This window comes from Erythrolamprus reginae, chromosome 6, assembly GCF_031021105.1.
Source record: "Erythrolamprus reginae isolate rEryReg1 chromosome 6, rEryReg1.hap1, whole genome shotgun sequence".
Lineage (NCBI taxonomy): Eukaryota > Metazoa > Chordata > Lepidosauria > Squamata > Dipsadidae > Erythrolamprus > Erythrolamprus reginae.
In genome coordinates this window covers 4,912,331-4,925,682 of record NC_091955.1, presented here as the reverse complement: position 1 = coordinate 4,925,682, position 13,352 = coordinate 4,912,331, and the positions used below count along the sequence as shown (strand labels likewise).

At 40.0% G+C, this 13,352-nt stretch overlaps 1 protein-coding gene across 14 annotated transcripts in view; it reads right to left on the bottom strand.

Moving 5' to 3' along the window:
* The window catches only part of MAGI2 (membrane associated guanylate kinase, WW and PDZ domain containing 2), a 526,993-nt gene that overhangs the window by 61,392 nt on the left and 452,249 nt on the right, over positions 1–13,352 (bottom strand). For 12 of the 14 annotated variants that reach the window (XM_070755140.1, XM_070755141.1, XM_070755143.1 and 9 more), the window contains 3 exons: positions 13,031–13,062; positions 11,212–11,401; positions 2,410–2,451 (listed from right to left, as the gene is read on the bottom strand). In XM_070755140.1, the coding sequence (XP_070611241.1) occupies positions 2,410–2,451; positions 11,212–11,401; positions 13,031–13,062 (264 nt within the window). The remainder of the gene's footprint in view (positions 1–2,409; positions 2,452–11,211; positions 11,402–13,030; positions 13,063–13,352) is intronic. The other 2 variants (XM_070755134.1, XM_070755145.1) reach the window with 1 other exon arrangement.

The following is a 13,352-nucleotide window of genomic DNA, read 5'->3' as shown; positions in this document are numbered from 1 at the left end:
GACCCCAGTCTCTTCTTAAAAACCTCCAGTGATGGAACAACTGCAACTTCTGGTGGCAAGTTGTTCCACCAGTTAATTGTTCTCACTGTGAGGAATTTTTCCTTAATTCAAAATTGCTTCTCTCTTTGGTGAGTTTCCAATCCAACAGTTTCTCAACTTGCCTTCTGGTGTTTTGGAAAATAAGTCGACTCCCTCCTCTTTGGGGCATCCCCTCAAATACCGAGAGCCTTTGTTTTTTAGAAACATAGAAGACTGACGGCAGAAAAAGACCTCGTGGTCCATCTAGTCTGCCCTTATACTATCTTCTGTATTTTATTTTAGGATGGATATATGTTTATCCCAGACATATTTAAATTCAGCTACTGTGGATTTACCAACCACGTCTGCTGGAAGTTTGTTCCAAGGATCTACCACTCTTTCAGTGAAATAATATTTTCTCATGCTGCTTTTGATCTTTCCCCCAACTAACTTCAGATTGTGTCCCCTTGTTCTTGTGTTCACTTTCCTATTAAAAACACTTCCCTCCTGGACCTTATTTAACCCTTTAACATATTTAAATGTTTCGATCCTGTCCCCCCTTTCCCTTCTGTCCTCCAGACTATACAGATGGAGTTCATGAAGTCTTTCCTGATACATTTTATGCTTAAGACCTTCCACCATTCTTGTAGCCCGTCTTTGGACCCGTTCAATTTTCTCAATATCTTTTTGTAGGTGAGGTCTCCAGAACTGAACACAGTATTCCAAATGTGGTCTCACCAGCGCTCTATATAAGGGGATCACAATCTCCCTCTTCCTGCTTGTTATACCTCTAGCTATGCAGCCAAGCATCCTACTTGCTTTTCCTACCGCCCGACCACACTGCTCACCCATTTTGAGACTGTCAGAAATCACTACCCCTAAATCCTTCTCTTCTGAAGGTTTTGCTAACACAGAACTGCCAGTACAATTTTCTTGCAGACTTTTCGCTTCTTCACTTCTGACTTCTGAGAAGAACTTCTGAACGAACTGGAGAAGCTTCCTGGGTGAGAAGCGAAACCTCTTCAAGGAAAAACAGCTGTTTGAAAAAGCCCCTTTGGGAGAACTGGATGACCGAGAATCTCCAGAGACCATCAATAGCTGTATATCCATACATCCAAATTGATGTGAACCCTCTCATTTTAAAAAAAAATTAGCAAGCCATTCTTTCGAAGATAGTTTTGAAAACCTGCCTTGGTGGAATTGATTTGTTTCAAGACTGCAAACCTTGCGGTCCTCCAGAAATGGTTCCAGCGCCAACTTTTATCAGCCCAATCAACATTCTACTGTCCTACACTTAATCAGTAACAGTCTATATATAAAATACCGCTGCAGCATTTTAGGAGTAAGCCTTTATGGAAGGGGAAAAAAAATCCAAGGGCAATCTCTATTGATTTTTTTTTAAGGAAAGATTTGCGAGCAAGAGAGCGGAAAAAGTTGAATAGAAGAAGACCTAAATATTTTCAGAAAAGCTCCAGTGTAAAATAAAATAAAAATAAAAATAAAATAATAAGATAAAATATAAAATACACAAAAGATGTATGACATGGGATGTATGGTCGTTGGCTACTCATGGCCAACTGAGGCGCTGAGCTGAGATTTAACAAGGCACATTCACAAAATGGAGGAAGGATGGTGTTGTGGTTGGCTCTGGCCCAGCTCCTGCCCCCAGGAATGTGGAGGTGGATGCAGGGGAAACTTCAACATCGCACAGGCCTGTTTTATTGCCGATAGAGTCAGGGAGTGCAGTTTCCTCGGACGAAGAAGAAGGTGGGGGTGACTCGGAAGAGGGGGGCTTGGCACACAGCCCAGGAAGCCAATCTCCATTATCTTCAGTCGATTTGGATGAGGAAGTGTTGGATCCACGCATGCGCAGAGTTATGCATAGAAGAGGCCAATTGAAGAAATATTACAGGAGATAAGAGAGGCCACCTGTGTTTGGGTGGGGCTCCAGGAATTAGAGCTGCTGATATAAATAGCAGCGTGCTGGCTTGGCCGTTGTGGAAGATTATCTGATCGTAAATCTTCAGGACCGTGCCTTGCTGTTTCCGGACTTTGTTGATTTTTCACGACTTTGAAACCAACGCAGAGCAAAGTGTGTGTGTTTCACTTCGTGGAAGAAGGAGGGCTGTGATGTTTCTTCACAGCTGCTAGCTAAGTACTTAAGGACTGATTAAGGGGCTTGTACAGCTTACATGGTTGTTTTGGGAAGAGTGCTCTTTGCAATACAAAAAGGGTGCTTTGTTTCTTTTGAATTTGGTGATAAAGAACTTTGTTTTTGAACTTTCAAGTGTGTGTGTGTCTGAAATTTGTACCCTTGAATTTTCGGGAGACTCATACCATAGAGCCCAGTAGAACAGATGGTTAGCACAAGGAAGCCCAAATAATACTTGCCTGAGGTCTCCATTCGAACACCTGTCCTTGGAGGTGCTTGTTCTGAACAAGAAAAGAAGGAGATAAAAACAACAACAACCACAAAATGTACATTTCTCAAGACACCGAAATTTAACAGTATCATTATCCGTCCTGGTATTAAATATTTAAATTTGAACTTTGGAATGGATGTGTGTCATCCTTTCCCATCCAACCACAGAATGGAGAAAATGCTTATCTGTCTCTAAATGGTTCCCCCCCCCTCAAAGCAGGTAATATATATACACACACACACACACACACACACACACACACATACAGTGTTCCCTCGATTTTCACGGGTCCGAACTTCGCGAAAAGTCTATACCACAGTTTTTCAAAAATATTAGTTAAAAAATACTAAACCACAGGTTTTCCCACCCAATGACGTCATATGTCATTGCCAAACTTTTGTCCACCTTTAATAAATATTTTTTTAATAAACTTTAATAAATAAACATGGTGAGTAATAATCTAAATGGTTGCTAAGGGAATGGGAAATTGCAATTTAAGGGTTTAAAGTGTTAAGGGAAGGCTTGGGATACTGTTCATAGCCAAAAATAGTGTATTTACTTCTGCATCTCTACTTTGCGGAAATTCGACTTTCGCGGGTGGTCTCAGAATGCATCCCCTGCGAAAATTGAGGGAACACTGTAGCTTATTTAGTGACTGTTCAAATTTACAATGGTGCTCACTTAAGAATGGCAGCCGCTCATGTAACAAACCATGACAATAACAGGTTGTAAAACGGGGCGAAAATCATTGAAAAACTGTATCGTTTAGCCACAGAAATTTTGGGCTCAGTTGTGGTCGTATGTTGAGGACTAAGTAGTTCAGTAAATGTTCCATCATTTCAGGGTTTATACCATTTGGATGAAGTGGCATAGAATCTCCTGCCTCAGCAGTGGGTTGGACTAAAAGACCTCTAAAGTTCCTTTCCAACTCTAGATATTCTATTCTATTCTATTCGCCAGATGGCAAGATAAGAATTGGTGGTAGCACAATATAATGATACGGCACAAATTTACTTATTAATAAAAATGTAAACATATAGAATTTTCTAATATAGTTTACGTGATATATGATAAGAAGGGGTTTTTTTGTATTATATATATATACAGTATATATATATACATATATATATTTGTTTTCGTAGATTTTCACGGGTACAGGTATGACGGTCTTGGTATATTCGGGTTTCTTCCCGTGTAGGATTTGATAGAACATCTAGTAATTACAGGATAAATTGGCACTGGGTTCATTAATTTAATGTAGAAGTGAAAGTTTGAACTAAGATTGGCATAATAGAGAGTTTGATATTGTTTACACCGATGTAATGTAATTTTTTTTTTTAGTGTAAGGTGGGAAAAAGATTGTTTTTTTCTTTTTTTGAGGTTCTCTCATTTGATAATGAGGGAAGAGCCTTCTCTGTGGCGGCCCCGACCCTCTGAAACCAACTCCCCCTGGAGATTAGAATTGCCCCCACCCTCCTTGTCTTTTGTAAACTTCTTAAAAGCCCCCCCTGCTGCCAGGTATGGGGGAATTGAGACATTCTCCCCTGGGCCTACACAGGTTATGCATGGTATGTTTGTGTGTATGTTTTGCTTTTTAATAAGGGTTTTTTAAAAATGATTTTTAATTATTAGATTTGTTTTACATTGTTTTTATTATTGTTGTGAGCCGCCCCGAGTCTGTCTACAGAGAGGGGCGGCATACAAATCTAATTAATAATAATAATAATAATAATAATAATAATAATAATAATAATGTTATATACGTTCTATATAAATGTTTCTTAATGGAAGAAAGATAAGCCTCCGTTGAATGATTAATAGAAAAAGAAATTATATATATATATTATTTTAAGCACAGTTTTAGTGTTTGTACTTATGTACTGTTTTTTATCCTATGTTGGAGAAAAATAAATTAGTATTTGGGGAAAAAAACTAATTCTCTTTCTTTCTCTCTGAATGTGAGTGTGAGCAAAATCTCTAAATGTCTAAAAGCAGGAAAAGACTCTCTTTTTTTTTAAAAAAAGAGATATTTTAAGAGACTGCAGCACCCGTAGCAGAGCGACCCGTCATTACAACTGACACTTCCCGTTAGCGTAAAACTCCTCTGGGGTCTCTTTGCCAGCAATCACAATTGTTTCACACCCACAGTGCTTTCTCTGTGTTGATATTTTTTTAATAAACATCTCCGAAAATGCTTCCGGATTTATCGTTCAGATCCCACAAGCCACCCAAATATTTTGTCACGATGAGTAACTCTCCCAGCAAGATGAAGAATAAGTGGGGAAATCTGTTAATTTAAAGCTTTCCACTACCCCCGCTTCTATCTGATGTTAGAGAAATAATTTGTATTCCAAAGAGGTAAGTCTCTCACATCATGTCAGAGAGAGAGAGAGAAGAGAGAGAGAGAGAGAGAGAGAGAGAGAGAGAGAGACGGAGACAGAGAAAGAGAGAGAGAGACGGAGACAGAGAAAGAAAGAAAGAAAGAAACAGAGAGAGAGACAGAGAGAAAGAAAGAGAGAGAAAGAGAGAGGGAAAAGAGAGATATTTAGAGAGAGGAAGAGAGAGACAGAGACAGAGAAAAAAGAAAGAGAGGAAGAGAGAGAGACAGAGAGACAGAAACAGAAAGAGAGAGAGAAAGAGGGAGAGAGAGAGAGAGAAAGAGAGAGAGACGGAGACAGAGAAAGAGAGAGAGAGACGGAGACAGAGAGAGAAAGAAAGAAAGAAAGAAACAGAGAGAGAGACAGAGAGAAAGAAAGAGAGAGAGAGGGAAAAGAGAGATATATAGAGAGAGGAAGAGAGAGAGAGAGACAGAGAAAAAAGAAAGAGAGGAAGAGAGAGAGACAGAGACAGAAACAGAAAGAAAGAGAGAGAGAAAGAGGGAGAGAGAGAGAGAGAAAGAGAGAGAGAGAGAGAGATGGAGACAGAGAAAGAGAGAGAGAGACGGAGACAGAGAAAGAAAGAAACAGAGAGAGAGACAGAGAGAAAGAAAGAGAGAGAAAGAGAGAGGGAAAAGAGATATTTAGAGAGAGGAAGAGAGAGAGAGAGACAGAGAAAAAAGAAAGAGAGGAAGAGAGAGAGACAGAGAGACAGAAACAGAAAGAAAGAGAGAGAGAAAGAGGGAGAGAGAGAGAGAAAGAGACAGAGTAGACAGAGAAAGAAAGAAAGAAAGAAAGAGAGAGAGAGATGAAGAGAGAGACCGAGACAGAGAGAGATAGACAGAGAAAGAAAGAAAGAAAGAAAGAAAGGGAGAGAGACAGAGAAAGAAAGAAAGAGGGAAAACAGAGATAGATAGATAGAGAGAGAGAGATGAAGAGAGATGAAGAGAGACAGAGAGAGACAGACTGACACAGAAAGAGAGAGAAAGAGGAAGACAGACAGACAGACAGACAGTGAGAGACAGACAAAGAAAGAGAGAGGGAGAGAGAAAGAAAGAAAGAAAGAAAAAAGAGAGAGAGAGAGAGACAGATGAAGAAAGAGAGAGAGAGAGAGAAAAAGGAAAATAGAGAAAGAGAGAGGTGGAAAGGGATACTAATGGGTCTCCATAGAAAACTTTAGTAAAAGGCAAAATAAACCATAGAAATAGAATCTCCCTGGGATTATGGAAGAGGAGGCAAAAAAGAAAAGAAAAGTCTGCAATCTGGCATTTTATTCAACAGATTCCCCCAAAGGGCCCTGTCTAAGCTATTTGGCACCCTTGAAATTAGGAAAAAGGTTCAATATTTTTCACAGGTTGTTCTTATTTGCAACGATCAGACATGACTTTCTCGGGGCTTCCCTTGAAGGTTAGGAAATAGACCCTTCTTGGCTTAAAGGAAGACAGAACAGCTGTGGGCAATTTATTTCCAGAATTGTTCCTGGACCGTATTGATTGACGGGTTCCCAAATCAGCCAAAATATTTACACGTATTGATTGCACAGAGGAATCCAGGCAGCCGGTGCGTCATTCTATCACGGCTCTAGTATGTTTGGAACGTCAAAAAGAAATAATACACAAAATTATTGTCCCATTCGAGAAGCAAGTTCTATATCAGGGACCTCCATAGCCAATTCAGATACAGATTAACAGAGTTGGAATGGATATTATTATTATTATTATTATTATTATTGTTGTTGTTGTTGTTGTTGTTGTTGTTGCTGCTGCTGTTGCTGCTGTTGTTTGTTGTTGTTGTTATTATTATTATTATTATTATAACTGTACTATGTACAGTTCTGGTCACCGCACTTCAAGAAGGATATAATGGAATTGGAAAAGGTGCAAAAAAGGGCAATAAATATGATCAAGGAAATGGAACCTCTCCCTTATGAAACCAGGTTGCAACACCTTGGTCTCTTCAGCCTTGAAAGACGGCGTTGAAGGGGTGACTTGATCGAAGTGTATAAAATCATGCATGGGATAGAAAAGGCGGATAGAGAAAAATTATTTTCTCTATCACACAATACTAGGACGAGGGGGGCCTCCCTAAAGCTCATAGGTAAGAAAGTGAGGACAAATCAAGGGAAATATTTCTTCACCTAGAGGGTTGTTGATTTATGGAATTCACTTCCAGAAGAGGTCGTGACAGCTGTCAGCCTGGATAGCTTCAAGGCAGGATTAGACAGATTCATGGATGCCGAGTGTATCGGTGGTTATTGAAACGGATGTCCAAGTGCCGCCTCTATGTTGGTGGAGTCAGGCAGGATTCCCTTGGGTCCCATTTGTTGGGGGTCGAGGGAAAGGGAAGGTTTTGCCTTCTCTTTCTGCTCAAGATCCCCATGGACAATTGGTGGGCCACTGGGTGACACAGAATGCTGGACTTAATGGGCTTTGGCCCCATTCAGCATGGCTCTTCTTAGGTTCTTATGTTCTTAAGATTATTATAAATGGGCAGAAGTTTGGACTAGAAGACCTCCAGGGCCCCTCCCAACGCCATTATTCTATGTTCTGTGCAAGAGATATTGGCCACAACATCCTCATTTTTACAAAGAACACATCGCTCTTCACAAACAGGCACCTCATTAGGGGCAGTCTATACTTAGAAGTCAAAATCAATCAATCGGACTCTTCTAGGTCACTTTTTCTAATCCCCACTTACTCAAAAGGACTGAAGTCATTGTTTTTGCTTCTGTTGGTCTCAAAATACAGAAAACAAGGAGCAGAAATTCCGGCTTTGAACTTTGAAAAGAAATTCCCTCGCAAAACAGGACAAAACAATATTTTGTACCCTCCTCTCTTCATTAAAATATTGTATATGTTGTGTACATTTATCTGGTTTAACTTCTCTCTCTCTCTCTCTCTCTTCCTCTCTCTCTCTCTCTATCTATCTGTCTCTCTCTCTGTGTGTCTCTCTCACTCTTTCATCTATCCCAGTGGTTGAAAGCCGCCAATATACTTTTCTCCTTGAAATAACTTCTAAGGAGCTGGAAGCATAAGAGGCAGGAGGCGCACAAAGATTTGAATTCCTGTGAATAGCTATATAACAGACTACCATATTTTTCAGAATATAAGACGCACCTTTCCGTCCTAAAAGAGGCTGAAAATTTGGGTGTGTCTTATACTCCGAATGTAGCTTTTTAAAAGCTTTTCCCACCAGACCTAATGGAGTACTATTGATTTTCCCGGCTCTTACTGGCTTGCAGGCTTGTTTTCATTGCTACTCCCTCCGAAAGTTTTTTTCAGTCCTAATGTGGTACTAACAACTTTCCTGGCTTGCAGGATTTTTTCATTGCTACTCCAAAGAAGCTTTTTTCAGCCCTAAGTCTTTGCAGGCTTGTTTTCATTGCTACTCCCTCCAAAAAAGGTTTTTTCAGCCCTAGCTAGGGGATAAAATAAGGTGCCGGTTCCCTGCCTTTTCTAGTCCTGTTTCCTCCCAGGAGATTCCTAGAGAGGCCCCACAGAGGCTTCTCCCTGCCTTTTCCAGCCCTGTTTCCTCCCAGGAGATTCCTAGAGAGGCCCCACAGAGGCCTTGAATGCCCGGTTCTTATCTAGGAAAGTTCATAAGTAGAGGCGTTCTTAGGTAGAGGTACCATTGTACTCCGAAAAATATGGTAGTTAGAAACACATTTCACAATCTTAATCAAAAGCATTGGCATCATTTTGAATTGAACATTGCAAAAAAAAAAAAAAACCCAAACAAACTGTATACATCAAGCAAAGGCAAGCTGCATTGTGAAGCCATCCCAACATTGAAGTGGCCTATGACGTTCTAAGACCATAATGAAGACTGGTTTGATTTAACTGCTGAAGGGTGGGGTGGGGATTCAAATCAAGAATTTCTCCACAAAGCACCAATTTACCCAAATGCAAATGCAGACGCGACTGTTGTATCTGCTGGAATACAGCGTTCGCATATTTTGTGCAACAACTGTGGCCCACCAGCAGGTGGCAGTGATTATAAGTTTATAGTTGCATTTGTGGTATGTGCTATGTCTTTTCTCTGTATATAAAGTTTCCTGCTTCCTTCCAGCAGATGAGCAGAAAAGCACATGTGGACTGTGCACTGTCTGTTCTGTATATACAGAATTTATAACAGCATCGTTGCCCATCTGTTGCTACTGGAATTAATCACCAGGGATGCCTTCAGCAAATTTAAGACAAATGCGTGAAGCTTTTCTTTTTCTCCCCCTGGTCTCCATAACAAATTAACAAATGTTAGCTGGTTTACAATGAATTACAACAGTCAATTCCATTAGGCTAATTTGATTGTCCCAAAGATGCTTTTTCAAAGGGCAGTTTGCTCCTCCCTGAAGATGTTTCGCTTCTCATCTGAGAAGCTTCTTCAGTTGTGATAAGAGTCTGACATAGAAACATAGAAGACTGACGACAGAAAAAGACCTCATGGTCCATCTAGTAAATATTATGTTACTGAAAGAGTAGTAGATGCTTTGAACAAACTTCCAGCAGATGTGGTTGGTAAATCCACGGTAACTGAATTTAAACATGCCTGGGATAAACATATATCCATCTGCCCTTATATTATTTCCTGTATTTTATCTTTGGATGGATATATGTTTATCCCAGGCATGTTTAAGTTCAGTTCCTGTGGATTTACCAACCACGTCTGCTGGAAGTTTGTTTCAAGCATCTACTACTCTTTCAGTCAAATAATATTTTCTTGTGTTGCTTCTGATCTTTCCCCCAACTGACCTCAGGTTTTGCCCCCTTGTTCTTGTGTTCACTTTCCTATGAAAAACAATTCTCCTGAACCTTATTTAACCCTTTAACATATTTAAATGTTTCGATCATGTCCCCCTCTTTCCCTTCTGTCCTCCAGACTATACAGATGGAGTTCATGAAGTCTTTCCTGATAAGTTTTATGCTTAAGACCTCCCACCATTTTTGTAGCCCGTCTTTGGACCCGTTCAATTTTATTTGTAGGTGAGGTCTCCAGAACTGAACACAGGATTACAAATGTGGTCTCACCAGCGCTCTATATAGCGGGATCATAATCTCCCTCTTCCTGCTTGTTATACCTCTAGCTATGCAGCCAAGCATCCTACTTGCGTTCCCTACCGCCTGACTGCACTGTTCACCCATTTTGAGACTGTCAGAAATCACTACCCCTAAATCCTTCTCTTCTGAAGTTTTTGCTAACACAGAACTGCCAATACAATACTCAGATTGAGGATTCCTTTTCCCCAAGTGCATTATTTTACATTTGGAAACATTAAACTGCAATTTCCATTGCTTTGACCATTTATCTAGTAAAGCTAAATCATTCTTCGGAGAGGGGCGGCATACAAATCTAAATAATCTAAATAATAAATAAATAAATAAATTTACCATATTACAGACCCGTCCAGGAATATCAACCCTATTGCACACTTTAGAGTCATCGGTAAATAGGCAAACCTTCCCTACCAAACCTTCCCCTATGTCACTCACAAACATATTAAAAAGAATAGGACCCAGAACAGACCCATGTGGCACACCGCTTGTAACCTGTCTCTGCTCAGAATACTCACCATTAACAATAACTCTCTGATGTCTATGCTTCAGCCAGCTTGAAATCCACTGAACTATCCAGGGATTAAGTCCAATCTTCACTAATTTATCTATCAGCTCTTTATGTGGAACCGTATCAAAGGCTTTGCTGAAGTCCAGATAGGATTTATCCTCTTTTTGAGTAGAGTCTCCACCATTTTAACTATAACTGAAGTCAAACTAACTGGCCTGTAGTTACCAGCTTCTTCTCTACTGCCCTTCTTGTGGATAGGCACAACACTGGCCATTCTCCAATGGCCACCCATTTTGAGACTGTCAGAAATCACGACCCCTAAATCCTTCTCTTCTGAAGTTTTTGCTTGCACAGAACTGCCAATACAATACTCAGATTGAGGATTCCTTTTGCCCAAGTGCATTATTTCACATTTGGAAACATTAAACTGCAGTTTCCATTGCTTTGAACATTTATCTAGTAAAGCTAAATCATTTACCATATTACAGGAATATCAACCCTATTGCACACTTTAGAGTAATCGGCACTGAACTATCCAGGGATTAAGTCCAATCTTCACTAATTTATCTATCAGCTCTTTATGTGGAACCGTATCAAAGGCTTTGCTGAAGTCCAGATAGGACTTTCATTGCAGTTTCCATTGCTTTCCCTACTGCCTGACCGCACTGTCCACCCATTTTGAGACTGTCAGAAATCACTGACAAGAAGCTCGTTGGATGAGAAGCAAAACGCCTTCAAGGAAAAAAACCCCAAAGCTCCTTTGGGACAACCATGACTTGAATGATTAAGAAACTCCATAGACATTTAGCCAAGGGTTCTGCATGGCTATCACTTACGCCTACTTTCATAAATAGCTCGTGACTTCTCATACAGCTCGTATGGGTCAGGCTTTCTCGGGTCAAAGGCCTCTGTTGAGTCGGGAAAAGAGCTTCTGTGAAGGGCTGGTGGGAAGGGAATACTCTGTGGCCCAGCTGGAGCAGATAGACTTGTCTGTGGGCTGCCTTGGTTGTCCCATTTGTCCATCATCTACAATGAATAATAAAAAAATTAAGGCCTTGAGAACCTGTAGACAAACTTCACAGCTTTGTCTTTCTCAATCAGGTCGCGCCGTCTTGTTATTCAGGAATATAATTTTTAGCAACAGCAATAGGATTTAGACTTATATGCTAGACTTCAGAGCGCTTTTACAGCCCTTTCTAAGCGGTTTACAGAATCAGCCTCTTGCCCCCGACAATCTGGGTCCTCGTTTGACCCACCTCGGAAGGAGGGAAGGCTGAGTCAACCTTGAACCGGTGGTGAGATCTGAACTGCTGAACTACAGCTAGCAGTTAGTTGAAGTAGCCTGCAGTGCTGCGCTGCCATCTCAGTCATTTGTAAACAATTAACAATATTGTCGAAGTATAACGTAGGCAGAGAACATTATTTTTAACATTTTTTTTTAGGACTCTGTCTAACAGTTGGGTTGGCAATATATACACCAACAATGCGTGTGAATGTATTATATCTTTAACTGGGCTTTGTTTGATTGGCTGATATTGCTGCAGACTGCCATAAGAGGGAGCTAGAGATCATAATTTGTTCTCTCTGTTGTTCTCTCTGCCATTCTCTCTGATATTCTTTCTCTCTATCAATCAATCAATCAATCAATCATACCTTTCTCCCTCCCTCTCTGCCTCTCTCTCTCTCTCTCATCTCTTTCTGTCTCTCCCTGTTGCTGTCTCTCTGTCTCTCTCTATCAATCAATCAATCATATCTTTTTCCCTCCCTCTCTGCCTCTCTCTCTCTCATCTCTTTCTGTCTCTCCCTGTTGCTGTCTCTCTGTCTCTCTCTCTCTCTCTCAATCAATCAATCAATCAATCAATCAATCAATCAATCAATCATATCTTTCTCCCTCCCTCTCTGCCTCTCCCTCTCTCTCTCATCTCTTTCTGTCTCTCCCTGTTGCTGTCTCTCTGTCTCTCTCTATCAATCAATCAATCAATCAATCAATCAATCAATCAATCAATCATATCTTTCTCCCTCCCTCTCTGCCTCTCTCTCTCTCTCTCTCTCATCTCTTTCTGTCTCTCCCTGTTGCTGTCTCTCTGTCTCAATCAATCAATCAATCAATCAATCAATCAATCAATCAATCAATCAATCAATCAAATCTTTCTCACTCCCTCTCTGCCTCTCTCTCATCTCTTTCTGTCTCTCCCTGTTGCTGTCTCTCTGTCTCTCTCTATCAATCAATCATATCTTTTTCCCTCCCTCCCCTTTCTCTCTCTCTCTTTTTCTGTCTGTCTCATTTCTCTCTATCTCTATCTCTGTGTCTCTGTCTGTCTGTCTCACTCTCTCCAGTTCTTCTTTTAATTGGTTTTTAAGTGTACATTTGCCAAATAGCCATTTCCACATGGACAGAAGGAAGGAAATGATTTATATATGCTTCATGGATCGGTATCACAAAATGCAGTAAGAAGGATTTGCTTTCAAGTCAATAAGTATACAAGGGCCTTTTAAGGTCACATCAGATTTATATTCCTTTATTTGGCAGCAGGGCACCCTAAAAATCTTGCAATGCAGGTTATTGTTTTCTAGATACATTATTTCCTTCTCAATCTTGAGTCTTATTCTAAGAACAATAATATTTGAAATAAATAAATAAATAAATAAACTTACAGGCTTTGGAGTTTTCCATGGTGAAAAGAATCCTAGAAAGAAAGAAAGAAAGAAAGAAAGAAAGAAAGAAAGAAAGAAAGAAAGAAAGGCGAAAGTAAAAAGTAATGAGAACTCAAATATGATTAATTTGTCATCATTCTTACTGACATCTTTATCTCCATTTATACAAATTACAGAGAAAGGAAGGTAGCACCTTATCACCCATTACCGCAACAGGACGTTTGGAAAAAGGTCACTTCATGCTCAAATCATTTTCACATTTAAAAACAATGGTCGGAGATAAATTTCTACAGGACAAAAAATAAATTAGAAAGTTAAACAA